At 34.5% G+C, this 16,908-nt stretch overlaps 1 protein-coding gene across 1 annotated transcript in view; it reads left to right on the top strand.

Moving 5' to 3' along the window:
* The window catches only part of LOC107165870 (uncharacterized), a 35,558-nt gene extending 21,389 nt beyond the window's left edge, over positions 1-14,169 (top strand). The window contains exon 2 of the mRNA XM_015514300.2: positions 10,073-14,169. Within this exon, the coding sequence (XP_015369786.2) occupies positions 10,113-11,993 (1,881 nt within the window). The 5' untranslated portion in view covers positions 10,073-10,112 and the 3' untranslated portion in view covers positions 11,994-14,169. The remainder of the gene's footprint in view (positions 1-10,072) is intronic.
* Positions 14,170-16,908: the final 2,739 nt, after the last annotated feature.

Below are 16,908 nucleotides of genomic sequence, written 5' to 3'. Positions count from 1 at the left end.
ATTAAAACATGCGTGCACAAACACAATTTTTATGGGCCACCCCATCCCCGCCGTCACCACCAATCATAATATTTTCATGACGTTTCTATGCATATATATTTAGGTATGCACCTATTTAGGGCAACACATATGCACTCGATATTATATATATTATATATACTATATGGTCGGAGTAAGCGCTGCAATACTCGTAAAATCCTTCTTACTAGTTCTTATACAATAATTTATGTATATATAAATATATGTGTTTACGAATAGTATATAGGTACGTAAGTATTGTTATACGCACGTGTGTGCATGTGTGTGTGCTTGGTAGTGCAATAATATGCAACCACGCGCGGCCGGCCGTTTATCGTACGTCGTGTTTTTTCTCCTTCGTCCATATATAGACCATAATAATATTAAACCACACAAGTATAGTATGTTGTTCGATCGTTTTGGCAGATATTGTCCCCGCGCCGAGACTGACTCTTCCGATCGACCGTTAAATCATAATATATTTTATTTTATAAATTACACGTCTTCTACGCGATATATTATACCGCCCACATTGTCTTGCATCTATATAATACGAGTATTATGCGCGCACTTCGGTTCTTCGCTCCGCGAAGCAATTGATTGCATAGCCATACAATCGGCATACAGACCTATTAATTTCATTTCATACGGTCAAATTCTTATAAAACTGCGGCACGTTATTTTTTTTTATTAATTTATCGATGGCACTGTAGAACGATGAAATGGTAAAAAAAAAAATAAATCGGTCGCACGATGATCGTTATGACTATATGTGGTTTTATATGATATGAATATTATCATATATATATATATATATATATACAATGGGTGCATTACCTGCAGCAACGTAGCAGGTGAATAGATAGTGCACATGAAACCTAAACTGCAGATGGCCTAGGGCGAAAGCAAGCAAAATAAAATATTCATACTTTGCAGGATTATACGACGACCGACCGAGAGCTTTTTTCGTCCGACCCACAGAATATACGCACACATCATAACACGCGTATAATATTACATAAATGAAAACGGAATAAATTAAAAAGGTATATATATATATATTATATATACGATATTATGACAAACAGACTTGGACAACGCCTCCGGTGCGGATATAACGCAATTACTATATAATATACGTATTATACGACCCCGCCGTCGAGTACCGAAACGCAGCGCGTGTGTCTTGTGCCCTATAATAGTATATAGCTCTATGGCATAGACTTGGGACCACGCCAAACCGTGTGTATTGTCGTCGTCGGTGTGTCGGTATATATACGTCATGATATATATCTATATATATCTATATATATCTATATATATGTGTGTGTGTGTATACGGCCCCGATACGGGCTTCCCCCCCTCCGTCTTGCAGTTCGCGGAGTCCGCATAACCGAATTGAATTTTACTTCGGTTTCTAGAGCTCGTTTAATACATCACACATTATATACCTATATATAATATATACATAAAATAGGGGTCACCGTCACCCCGGCGTATAATGTTATGACTATATGAGTATTATTATTATTATTATTATTATATATAGATTTCTGTTTTTTCGTTAAATTTTTTTCCCTCTTTAAACGACGTGCAGCATTCCACTCTTATTATGCGGACGACAATCGATTTATTCGCGGACCACAGTCTCGTGTGGTTGGCCCGTGCGTGTGTGAATTTTTCGGCCGACGGTCATGTAGTATATTATATAATAGTAATAGCTTCAGACATCGCGTGGTGGTACGCTGTGCCATTTTCAATATACATATTACGCACCTATGATATAACCTAAACCATTTACGAAAAGATATATTATTTTCTTCTGCCGTTTGCATGACGTGCTTTGTTTTTGCTAAACTTGTGTACTACCCTTTTTGGGGTTGAATTGAATATTATATGTATAATTATATATACATACAAACAGCTGAATCCCGGGATTTGTAAACATTTCCGAATTAGAATAATAATTAAGAACAGTAAAACATCATATACAATAATGTAACATAAGTGCATCACGCAAGATAGGATTACAAATAGTCTTAGCAAACTGCAGGATTAGCCTCCGTGTATATTGTTATTATGATAAATTATTATTATTATAATATTATAATTATGATAATTACACGACAAACAAAAAGATATAAAGTTTTGCACATACTTATAAAACTAAATCCTCCAGGAATATTGTATTATTGTCGAAATTCAAAAGTCGGCGTAAGCAGAGGTTTTCTTATGCTGTCGTTATAAGTTATATTGTTTGTATTTCTGTTTAAGCGGAGAGCTTTCAGAAAAATTACAATTCGAAGGAATTCGTGTGACGTCTGGGTGTGTAATTCGAAAACTCCCTAAACGACAAAAGCCGAAAAAGATTTGTTGTTTTATCACCGAACGTATATATATATATATATATTTATGTATATATAATATACCGTATTCAAGTACCTACGAATATATATATTTATATACGAATTGCTGTGTTAAACGTTTGCACCAAAAATATGTCTGACAAAAACAATTTGTCTGGAGAACAATATGTAATTGGCGAAAACAAAACGTCGCCGAGCAATTACCCGTCTGAGATCATATATAAATGTATGAAATTTGTTCGTTTGAGCGTTGTTCTATGCACTGTGTACAGTCTATGAACAAAAGTAGGTCAACTCCATCGTACCCGGAGATCGGTCCAATCACGTACCTCTTTTGACACCTATTAACCAAGTTAAGGAAATCCGCCGACCATGGTCATCATGGTGTACGGTGATCTCTTAAATCCTCACACACAAACACACCTAACACATAAACGCTTATATTGTGTGTATGGAAGTATGAGTGTGTACGTATTGATGTGTATACAACACATACCTATACCCTGTAATATAATACGTAGCGTTATGCGTGTATGCGAGTAAATATATCTACGTATAGTCGCGCATCGAATGCTTTTATCCGGTCGCGCACAGAATTGTTGAGAAAAATAAATAAAATATTTCTGTGACTGTTTTACTGAAGAAATTTACATTCCAAGGCGGTGTATCATCATGCGCGCGTTGGGTATACGTTTTTGCGGAACAGTTAATTATAGCGAGCACCTGTACATACCTAAGAATATGAAATATGAAATGTTTATATAATATATTTATATATTATATGAAGAAATAGGGAGAAAGAGAAAAATAGAGAGATAAAGACTAACGCGTGTATTTGACGTACGTTTCACGGGCTTCTTGACCAGTAGGCGAATGAATAATGATTAAACTTGCAAAAGGTTCTTGTATACTTTTTTTTTTAAATTTCTTGTTATATATGTATATTATACATATAAATTACTTCGTATATTTTCACGAAGACTACGACCACATTGGATTCTGTAGGTATACTTGAACATGCTCGAGAAAATGGTTCAAAGGAACAGGACGATTTACTTATCCTACAAGGAGTGCGAACTCCACCTGCCGGTTAGGCCTCCGTTGAGACCAAACAAAACAAAACCATCAGGCCAACAGACGTATGTGTGTGTGTGTTGTGTATATAAATCGAACGTCTGTTGAATAATAAATCGACTGACGAATGGATTTTGACGGATTTTTGTTTATTTATTTACCTACAACTTCTTTCTTCGTCCCTCCTTGGTCCTCCCCCTTTTATTCGCCATTAATGCTGCAGGCTGCAGCACTTCGTCAACACGACAGACAACCGTTTACCGTTATGCACACAACATTTCCATTGTTGATGATTGATTTCGTACTATCATTGTATAACAATATATGTTTAATGTTTATGTGTAACATACTAATAAAACATTATTCTAAAGACGGTGTATAACAAACATTCAATTCCAACGCGATTTCAAAAATGTTTCCAATTAGCTATTTAGGCACAAAAATTATGCTTAAATAATTAAAACAATAAAAAATGATATTTCTGTAAAACAGTGTCTCGTCATCGCCTAACGTGTATCGCAGAATCGTCCATTGTCACACTGGCAATATTAAATTTGCCTATATTATGTGAAAAATTTGTCTCCTGAAATGAACCCATCACCTACTGTAAAAATGTATAACATATTTACATTATATAAATGAGAATAAAAAATGACAAAAGCAAAGACTGTTAGAACAGCGATAAAAAACTCTCTAAAATAAATAATGACATTATATTGAACAAATAAACACAGAGAGGTTGTATTGAAAAATCCCTCCGTTTGTATGATCTTTATTCAAATCCTTTTTGACACAAATTTTCTACAACAATGCAATTGCTACCCTTAAAATAATATAATAATAGCATCCATCTGATGAACAACTCCTCCCCTCGGTTAGGATTAAAATGATGAAAAAGAAAAAAAGAGAGATTATACAAAGAATTTAAGATAAATAAATAAACAAATATTGATGAAGCTGGCTAATACCGATTTGTATTATGTAATCAACTCAAAAAATTCCTAAAAAAATAGTATCGTATAGAATTAATATAAAAACGTTATCTACTCTACCGAGTTTTCCAACTATCTAATGTGTTTTTACAGTTCACCCGAATAAGCTAAACGGCTTTTATAAATTTAAAAAAACAAACCAGAAAATATTTTTCAAGATAAAACAATAAGTTATTAACAAAACGTTGATAAAAAAAAAAAAAAAAAATAGTAATAAATAAATAACAATAAAAACAAATGGAAAATATTTCGTGTTATCTAAACGAAAATCCTAAAATATTACTAAAATATTATTCAATGACGAACGCGTAACGGTTCAAAATTTATATTATATATAAGTTATCTATACAAAAAAAATTATAATACTATTACGTCGTTATCATTTGCAGTTATACAAACGACGAAATGGATGTACATTATATGACATTATGTAATATTATTATGATACGCGTAATTAGTAATATTTCCATCTCGATAACTGCTATAAGGTTATTTAGGGGAAACAGGAGAACGAACAGTCCACGTATAATAAACAACAATAGTATTAATATAATGATCATAGTTTTCATATGTACACATTATAAGCTATCTATTATTTATTTATCTGTAATATTATATTATATACTGTGATTGGCTTTGTCGTTTTTGGATAGGTACTCATCTCCAACCTCTCTAACACAATTTATATAGTTTTCACCATTGCCGTGTGCTTAAATATTATTATACGACGTTAACCGGGTGCAGGCAATGGCAACACGGCAAAATAGTAATTATTATATTAAATGGACGTATCTCTCGCGTTTTGATCAACAACAACGGCGGTGACCTAAAAATGAAAACAGCGGAATAATATATTAAAATTTATTGTACACTTTTTTTTTTTTTTCAAATTAATATATGCGGGTGCGCCGTAGGATTTATAATGTAATATTTTCGGGAGTCCTACAGAGAGGCTTTTTCGTTTATTTTCCACCCACCCGACGGTGCATCGTTTTCATTTTTTTCACCCAGGGCTGTCCGTATTTAAACAACAAGATGTGTATTTAACATTTAATATGTTTTTATGATCTCCTCGTGCGCACATAACATAATAATGTTATATTATTAATATTGCCTGCACACGGATGACTTAACCACCGATGAGCAGATTTATGCACGTTAATCGTTGGACATGGATGCATAATAATAATTAATAAAGCAGATGACGAATATTGTATACGCCGGGGTTGCTGCGGTAACGTTTGTTAGGCGGCGACCACTGAACAGGTCATCAATGTTTACTAGCGGGCGGCGCTGGTGGAATAAGAAGTAGTATATATAATATGATTTATGTTCGTTAATTTACCACTAGCTTTTAATTCCATGCTTTCTCGGGACGACGACGTTTGAAAGGTGCACGTCTTGCGAGATTCCGTCTTAATCCGTCTCCCTTCATCACACTATTATAAGAACGCCGTCACCCGTCCTCACCGGCGCTCAGTCATTTCAGTATCGGGACGGGAACAAATCGCCCAAATAGGAGGCGTGCTATTGCGACACACAGTCGCTTTTATCACAGCAGCGAATCGCAAAATCACTGCAGTGAGCCTATCTCAGAAAACGACCGCAGCTACGACTATGATAATATTATTATTATTTTTTTCGAGTCGGATAAAAACACAAAATTCAATTTGAAAACAGCACCTACTATCTATTGCAGATAACAATATAATATACATAACGCCGCGCACGATGACTTTTTATCGATAAGCGATCACTATAATATCACTGCAGTGTTTATGCTGTGTATACGTTTACTTGCTGAGTCCGTGGTACGAACTTTTTCGAATGATGATAATATTATCATATCTAATCATAACAATAATATACAATATAGGTGTGCATATAAAATATAATCTGCAGTGCGCAGATGGGACGGAACAGAACGACCGCACTCGTTATAGGTCCTATTATATACGTATAATATTGTACTTATTGCGGTCCTATGTATAATACCTACATACTTATATACTTATGTATATAGGTTTAAAGGTAAACCGTTTAAATGATAAATTCACGAACGAAAGTAAAGACTGCTGTATTTTTCGAATACACGGCCGATTCGTACACGTGTAAAATGCATTGCGGGTATGCAAATCGTACGTGAAACTCGACGAGATGGTGAACTTGTCAATAATTATGTGTTTCAGCTTGGCGGACTGTAGAATAATGGTACCTAAAGCTGTACCGGAAATACGATTCCGTTGTGCGTGTTACGTAGAAAGAGAGAGATAGAGAGAGAAAAAAAGAGTGAGAGAGAGAGAGAGAGTGGGGGGAAAGATGGATGAGGAAACTTTAAAGTTTAAAGTTAGATTTTGGGGACGTCGCGCGTTAAAAAAATAATGGATTAAGCGCAGAATTTCCAGAATACTGCAGGAATGATGTTTTGATGAACTCATAATGAGCCGTGGTCGGCTTTGTATCAAAATTGAATGTAAATCATTTGCGAGTGCTCATCGTTCACATATAATGTATGGGTACTTACTATACTTATAACTTAAACCTATTACGTTCCGTAGCTAATTAAAAACTATTACACATATTATTATATAATATGTAATGAAACATCGGATGAGGCGAACCCCCGAGGAATGGTAATCACCCCTCCAGTTCCATGCTTGATGAAAGCCGATATAAGACTGTTAGGTACTTTTGAATAATTTTAAATTCACTGAAATAGTACAAGTAATAATATTGTTTTCGTCGTCCACGTGCGTGTATACGGAGGAAAACAATTACCAAAAACATGTCGATATACAGTAACATAATTGAAAAAGTAAAAAGTTTATATGGTGTCGTTTAACCGTCGGTTTTGTGCAAGTTTTTAATAACGATATATTATTATAATCAGCCCATTTCGTACTTTACGGTGACGGTCAAGTGGATGGAACCGAATAATTTATATAATATTAAGGTTTCTGCGCGACAGGCACACCGGCAAGTGGCACAATTTTATATTTTTACCATTTCTCGACGATCAAAACGACTTTAATAAACTAAAATTTGTTCAAAAATTCACGGTTCTACGCAGTTATTCATTTTAATTGCTCAAAAGAACTTCAAAAAATATCAAAAAAAAAAAAAAAGTTAACTGGCAATCCAACCTTTATAGTACAACACGAATAATTTTATATAATATTTTATCATCAAAATAAATTGTAGTAACTACGTAATTCAAATACCTTTGAAAAATATATTATTTTCTTTTAGCGAAAAGTGTCTGATACAATTCTGTGGATAGGTTAGGTAATTCTATTTAATTAAAAATATTATTTAAAAAAATGTGATTCTATTGGAAAAAATAAATCAGCAAATGGCATTTTCCTTTGTAAATAAAAATATAAGAAAAATAAAATATCTAAGGAACAACATTTCAAAATACGCACATACGTAAAATAAAAACAAAACGATTTCTCCTACCAAAAACATAACCTAAGAATGTTAAGAAAATATTCGTTTAATGCGCTCGGATTTTCATGTAGCTTACGACACGATCGAGTAGAAAAATATACATGTCCAATTATAGTGATGTAACTTTTATGAACAGTGAAAAATCTAAAAACCTATATTGATGGACACTATCGGAATTAATATCTCTACGACGGACATTAACAAAAATCACTAACCATCAGATTATAATGTTAATACTCGGACGTTTTGTTCTATTTGTATTCGTCTCTTTGTTCGTTCTCGAGTTCTACACAGACACAAGCCCGTTTCACTGTTGCAGTGCACAATATAAAAATATAGTCACGTCTCATTAATGCAGAATAAAAACCACGGTTGAGCATTTTGATAATATTATATTATCGTGTGTGGGTCGATTTATAACGTGCGAACGTGTGAAATAAAAAAAAAAAATGTTTAAAAAACCAAAACATCACTGTTTGTACACATAATATTTGCGATGTGTGTTTCGACCAAAACATTTTTAATACAATCGTTTCGCTTACGAGTCGAAAATAAATACAAAGAATAACAAAAACGTGCTGAAAAAAATAATTAAACCATAATAGTAATAAATCAACGACAACGACAACGGTTAGGTGGCTGTTCCATGCGCGTCGGAATAGTTTCGGTTTCCTACCATCGGTTTGGTCGCGCCTCGGCAGACCACGTTTTTATTTTAAGCGTTTGCAAAATATTATGGTTCAACGCGATATTTTTGAGTCCAAAATCTAACCCAACTTCAACAAATCCCTGCTTTGTCTACATATACTATTATAATTTATCATTATTATTGTTGTTATTATTATTATTATTTTTACTATTAAGTGCATCGCGTATACGTGTTTTAATAATAACGTATATTGTAGTGTACTTTCGTCATACTCTGCAGATGATCGATAAAATAAATATTAAAAAATCTCGGGTTATTTCCCCCATACGTGAGTCATATAATAACATAATCGCTTTTGTTGCTCCTTAAGCGACGTATTCATGTATGAAATTCTGTACAATTTTAAATACAAAAATTTAAATAGCTTTTCACTGCACCTATTTACTTATGGCTCACTTAATCTCACGCATACTGCAGATTGTCATGTGATATATCAATCATGATTAGGGGTCTCGTAATAAATCAACTGTAGTGTTTATTATGTTCAATACCTATTTCGCAGTTTAGCATGCGAACGTATCGATAAAAAAATAAAAAATAAGAAAAACAGACGTGTAAACAATAATTATTTAACTATTATTTCGCCGAAATACTTGTGAATTCGACCTTGGCCGTTCGATAAGTGATTTAGGTGACCACAAAAGGTTAAAGACATTGTGCTTAAGTCCAAAGGTTCATATTTATTATTTATCAACGTGTGCTTTCAATATTATGTATTATATATAGAATAATTCTTGGTAGGTACCTACTTCTGAAGTATGCAAAAACAGGTGTGCATTATTGATTTGTAGCATACACGCCTTGGAATATTTTCCTTCTCATTAGATTTCTTTTTCGTTTTATATAACATGCAATTGCTAACATTACTAGTAACAAAGAAAAACCTTTTAAAAAACGTCATTGCAACAGCCAAACACGACACTATACCCTGACCTTAATGCATTTTAAAACATAATATATTTTATGAAGTCGTTAATATTTGCGGATACAACTGTTATGATTGTTCTACAGATAATACACACATTTTATGTACATTTTACATCACTTATTATATGGCTATACAATCAAATATATATTCGCTCTAACAGTACTTAACAGTCATAAAATCATATTAAAAACTAGCTGTAGGTACCATTAAATAATATGTACATAAGTATTTAGAATTAAAACTATAGCTGTGCTTAAAATTGGGCGCTAAATCATAATACGGTAGTACATTTAATACTACAATATGTATAAATGATGATATTGGAAAGGGCCTGAGTGCAAGTTATTACAAGTGACGGTGCTCATGTATTTAAATCTAAAATAAAGTTGCATTTTTGTATTATGATTTTAATCTTTTACTATTAACTTTTTTTTATCAATTTTTAACAAAAATTGCATTTTTGTATTATGATTTTAATCTTTTACTATTAACTTTTTTTTATCAATTTTTAACAAATTTTGTTATTGTTTTGCAGATGTTACGCGCACGAACCGTGTAAGCCACACCAGACAGAAATGTTTGCGCCCAACCGCGTCTCGGCCACGTGGACCCTCACGATATTGGCCGTGACCGTGATGATTCGGGCCCACTGCCCGTCAAATTGCTCATGCGACGACGACACGCTGGTGGTCCTATGCAAAGAGGGAAACCTAGACGTGATTCCGATCACACTGAACCCGTCTATCCAGAGATTGATGCTCATGTACAACCGCATTAAGATCGTAGATGCATCTTTCCAGTTTTACGGTGCACTGCAGTATGTGGATATATCGCATAACCACCTGGTAAACATACCCAACAAAGGGTTTGAGGCCCAGGAGAAGCTCGTTGAGCTCCACCTGAATCACAATAAGATCTCATCAATCAACAACAAAACGTTCATCGGTTTAGCGTCGCTCACCATTCTGAACCTGCGTGGCAACTATCTAGAAGACCTACCCGATCGGCTGTTTGCAGCGTTGCCCAAACTCGAGGAACTAGATTTGGGCGCCAACCGCATCACCCGAATCGATCCAGCCTCATTCCAGGGCCTAACCAGACTCCGGGTGCTGTACTTAGATGACAACCAGCTCCGAGCTATACCCACACCCGCATTCAAGTTCCTAGGAAATCTGGCTGAGATGCGCATCGGCCTGAACGCGTTCACTACGCTGGACGACGACTGTTTTGCGGGACTCGGTAGGCTGTCCGTGCTCGAACTTACCGGCGCGGCATTGATCAACATCAGTGCCAATGCTTTCAAGGGCCTAACCGTGCTCAGGCGGCTGGTGCTGACGGACAACCGGCTGTCGGCTATACCCACCAAACAGCTATCTGACCTGAATCGGTTGGAAGACCTGTGTGTAGGGCAAAACGACTTTGTTACGATCGAACCAAATGCGTTCAAAGGGCTAGTCAACTTGCGATCGATCGACGTATCAGGCGCGTCCCAACTGTCTGTAATTAAGAAGGGCGTGTTTAACGACAACCTCAACCTAGAAACGATCAACTTTAGTAGCAACAAACAGCTAGCGACCATTGAGAACGGTGCGTTCATGGGGCTACCTAACCTCCGAAACCTGATTATGCGCAACAACGCATTCACTTCGTTTGCCGAAGCGATGGTCACTTGGCAAGAACTGCAGCAGATCGACTTGACCGAGAACCCGCTGGTATGCGAGTGTTCAGTGCTGTGGCTCAAGGAGTTGCTGGCTCGCCGCAACACGAGCCATGTGAACTGCGCCAGCCCGGCACAGCTCAAAGACAAGCCACTGAACTCTCTCGGATCCGATGATCTATCGTGCGCAAAGTACTATACTAGACAGCAAGCCATTGTGGGTGCGGTGTTCGGATGTACCGTGGCATTCATAGCGCTCATGTTGTTGTTGGCGTACCGGTTCCGGAAGCGTCTGCACCATTCCCTGAAGAAGACATTCTGGAACAAGGAGACGGTGAACCGAAAGGACTTGGAATACCAGAAGACATTCTCAGACGACGAATTTATCGTACGTAACACAAACACCCAACATCACACTGGTCCTCATGGACATCAACCACAACAACAGCAACCACACCATCACCACCATCAGCCCACACACCACAATTTGCAGCAGCACAACCAGCACCATGGTGGTGTTCAGCACCACAGTCAGCCCCAGCAGCACAAGCAGCAGCACCACCATCTGCAGAATTTTCAGCAGCACATCCAGCATCAGCAGCATCAGCATCAGCATCATGGCAATGACCATCACATGATAATGATGATGGCACCGGCACCACCACCCCCACCACCGCCTCCACTGCACCACGGCACGTACAGTCATCACAATCAACATATGTATCAGCCACAGCAACCACGTCACCAGAACACGATGCCGCACCGCAACGACAAGCCGATACCGGTCACGGAACTGTAGCTAGAGCTTTTCGCCTCAACGCCGACGGGCGAGAGGCGATACCAGGCCGCCGGAACGTCCGACGGTACTACTAGTGTCACCGGCTTTTCATACATTTCCGGCGAAATCAGCAAATACGGAGGCGGTGGCCAAACGTTAAACAACCGAACTCTACCACCACCCGGCTACCGCGTTTATCATCCACACTCTCTCCGTCGTTTTTGCGACTCTTAAGCCCAGCCACAAATAACACGCACCTACGGACCCTGTTTTACTTGTCCCTCCTAACCTAAACGACCCTGATCGCACCAATAAAATAATCCAACGTACACGATCCTGATCCTCTCGCCATCTTCCTCGACATCATACACCACCAGAAAACCACCATCCCACCACCGACTCAAGTACTACGGAAGCTGTCGTCTCGAGTGTTCTGGAGGATTGTGAGGCGGGTTAGAGTCTAAGAGATTTTCGTAAACCAATTACGCATCTCACCGATCGTGTGACATGTAAAACACGCTTTTTGCATCATTGTGTAGGTACGTGTTGGTGTATAATGTATACCGTTTGATGAAAATTCGAAAGAGTAAAGACTGTAGTCGTTGTGTTTCACGGGATACGTTTCATGATCGAGTCCGGAAAAATATTCAATATAGAAAACCAACACCGTCGTGGTCGCCGTTAACGTATCAACGCATCAACAAGCATCTGTGTTTGGAGAACGTTGGACACACACATTCTGGATTTAGTCATATAGTATTAGTTAAAAAGATAAATTTATAAGAAAAAATTTAAGTTTTTTAAAAAATATGATATAATCATTTTATTTTATTTTTTATATTCTGCACGAACATTCATGTGATCGACCCCTTGTATGAGTCAGGCGTTCTTCAATAAATAAATAAAGATACTGTTGTTGTAATCTAAAACCCAACGATTTTTTTGTGCTAATAATGATCAATTTTAGAAATCGTCACAATTATATAATATGTAGCTGTCTAATTTTTATAATATTATTATTATACTATCATAATATATATGTTATACATTAATATTTAAAATAACTTATTTAACATAATAATTACTCTCTTTTTTATATAATATAATATTATAATATTCAATATGGTTTCATAGTGGACTACGTTATAATATTACAACGGTATTTTTCTAAAAAAAAAAAGCAAAAAAAAATACATTTTGATTATTAGTAGTGTATTTAGGGTCGAAAAATATATTATTACGCAATTATTATAATACGTCTTTGTGCTTGTGAATGTTTTCAATTAAGTAGCCCTAGAAAAAAACTACACATAACAATGTTATCTAATGAAAATCTGTTGCATTTACCCGTAACGAAATGCACGGTAGACGACTATACATCGGTGTCGCATGCACTATGTCGATATGCATTATGTATTTTCTCACATCACACGGCCAGATTTCTTTAAAATGACACACTACGCACTCCGTCGGATATAATATTATTCTAGCTATTATATTATTCTCTCTGCTATCTGTTTCTATCACTGCAATTCAGAAAAAAAAAAAAAATATGTTTAAAACGATCTTCCAGCGTTTATTGGTAAATTAAATTACTATAATTATATTATTTTTTTCGTCGACTTGCTTTCTCTCAAGACTCGACGGCATTCGATACCTACGCGATCCACGACCCCAATTTCTTTTATAATTGTTTTTTATTTAATAATTTATAAATATTTAACAATGTATTTTTATACAACAATATTAGGTAGTGTTATTTATCCACTCGGCCACCTCTTTCTCACCCAAACCACTCTACACTTTTAACTATACTCCCTCGATTGCATACAGTCTACTACAAAGTATTCGAGTACTTCAAATCTGTCCTCACTCGAGTGCACTAAAGTTCCACTATACACACACGCGCGGCCACTGTGAACGCTGTTCAAAAATCTCGTTGCCTTCACGGCTGCGTTTGAAAATTATTAAACGGCCCCACTCGACCGCAGTTATTTATCGATTGACATTCCGGTGTAAATACATCAACGGCTACTTCTTACAAACGGTTTTAAACGAAACTCAACAACCACACCAACTACAGGTAAACATAGGTACTGTAACAGTCGTATATATGTAGTGACTGTTATTAGATGCCGTCTAACATCGATTTTACGGTCGTTTTTTTTTTAAAAAAAGTGCGTTTAACAATTTCAAACGAACGACATCACACGATAAAACAAAATATTATTATGTAAACGAATGGGTCGCGCAGTATTATAATTTAACCACTGTTTGGTGTCATTAAAAAATAAAAAGTTAATATTGACTATAAAACTTTGTGATAATGATATTTTCGCGTGTGCTTGTCATTTCAACAGTATATTATAATGATGATCATTTTGATCAATCATCTATACGTGTCCCTCGACTACGCGTTAAATTCCTACCAAATAATATTATTATGTTCACATATATTATTTGACCTCTTCAAAATTTTTACCTATTTTTAACTTAAACTAATTACACGTAAATGTTGAATTCATTATTTTTAATGTTATTGTTATTATTTTTTTTACGCGTAAAAATAATTAACAGCGACCCTCCTCCCAACACCTTTCTCTTAACGCGTGTCTATGTGTTTTTATTTTTCAACCACTCACAACCTTCGCCGAGATATTTAACAACAAAAGCGATCTATTATTCATGGCCATATGAACTTCATTATCAGTCGTTATCATTTTTTACTTTCGCAAATCTCTGCAAAAACGTCGACACGTCATACTTGGATTACAGTCGACTTATAAGAAATTTACGTTGTTTTCGTCTCAACACATTTCCCTGTCTATTTTGAAGTTTACAAACACAATTAAAAGTTAACGCTCATATTCGGTTAACATTATACATAAATAACAATCACGTTTTAGAGCAGGAGGCTTACAAAAGCAATGATGAAATTCGTTTGTTTTATATTTAAATAACAAAACAATGCTTAATTATATATTTTAATTTTTTACTAGTCAATTGGGTCGTTAATGTAGTAGTTTAGTGCATTGTTGGAAAGTTAAAATAAACTAACAGCCCTTAATGTTATAAACCATATGACTAAAATAAGTATTTATTTTTTGTCTTTTTACCTGTAACAGTTGCTACCTAATAGTCATTCATTGGTGTAGTTATTTTTTTTTAAATAAAAGTTACGTGATTATTACAGAGAATAATAGCGCGTTATCTGTTGCCATAAATAAATAGGTCATACTATAATATATTATATATAACTACGTGTGTTTATCATGTACATAAAAATGTATAATTATAAGTGTGAATATAAGTCCAACCATATGTCAGTTATCTTTATTAACTAAGTTATTGATTTATACCGCATCAGGCCACGGTGCTTTATTATTATGTATTTATTGATTGTATGATAATAATAATATTTAATTATATTAAAACAATCATACAACACACCCAAACGGGTAAACGAACACTCGTGTATAAACTTAGTTATTTTTCTTAATCCTACTTTCATTTAATACTATATAATATAATAATATACTATTCTTATTATATTTACGTAATTATAATAAATTGTTTACACATTCTAAGTGAACATTTTGATTTCCGTGTTTGTTTCGTATAGGTATATTTATATTTATAAATATATACATAAATATAATTATTACCTATATTATTATTATTAATTATTATGTGTATAATATATATTATGTAAAATACATATCATTTGTATTTGATTAGGCCATAGTTGTGAGCGTAATGACTCGAATTATTAATTTGAGTTATGACGTTGTATTATTTTGTACTTATATAATATATTTATAGTGTATAAAAATGTATAATTGTGTACTGTACAGAATGTTAATTATATTTGATGCTCATAAAAATACAAATGCTCGTTGTTTTATGGTACCTAGTCATATGATTTAGTGTTGTGTATATTATACTGGTACAACTATTTGAATACCTGGTAAAACCCCTCCCTTTTCCATTACGGGGACAACCACATAAGTAAATATTAACAGATCAACAGACGGGCACAATGACAAGTAATGAAGAATATTATACAAAAACGAGAATTGTTTTTGACCGTCTACAATTGACTATCTTTAATAGACACTTAGGACTGTGCTTATAATATATTATACGTATTGTATAATAATATATCCTATGTAGATCAAAAGTTCCGGTTTGTTTTTTTGTTCAGCTATTGTTATAAGGATAAATCGATAGCGATGAAACGACTTGTGATTAAATAACAATAATAAACGTAAATAAAGTATAATAGTTTTTTTTTTTTTTATCATTTATCACCACTATTGTTTATTATATAGGTATTAATATATTTAAAGTAAAGTATTAAATAGCGATTGATATTAAACGGTATTTCTTTAAAAGTTATTTAGACTACCACTTTGTTTTATGATCATTTAAAATTTTTTAACGACTTAGGTACTGTGTAAATATTATATTTATACGTATACTATATATACGTATATAATTATTATATTAGAATATTGAAATTAATGACAAAAACATCAACACAGACCAAAAAGGATTATTGTAATAGATAGTCTATTAAGTAATAACCCTAAAGACAATGTTTCCTGCATTAAACTAAATAGTTTACAATAATAACAAATAGATATATGTATAATCCCGGTTGGTAACTACTTATTACTAATATCAACATAAGTTATAACTAATACAACCATGGAGTACAAATTATCCGTAACTAAAATAAAACATTCAAAATAAAAAAATACAAATACAAATTATGGCGATATTATACTACGGAAAACGACTTAATTTTATAACAATAAATGTATAAAACGAAATATGTGTCGTGTTGCACTCATATTATAATTAGAAATAATGAAATGGCCGTCAAGTTGGCACCGGCAAATCATATCAAACATTTTCTAGGGATTCGTTATAA

The sequence above is a fragment of the Diuraphis noxia genome, unplaced genomic scaffold (assembly GCF_037042655.1).
Source record: "Diuraphis noxia isolate RWA-SAM2 unplaced genomic scaffold, SU_Dnox_SAM2 contig0001, whole genome shotgun sequence".
Lineage (NCBI taxonomy): Eukaryota > Metazoa > Arthropoda > Insecta > Hemiptera > Aphididae > Diuraphis > Diuraphis noxia.
This window is presented reverse-complemented; position numbering and strand designations above follow the sequence as displayed.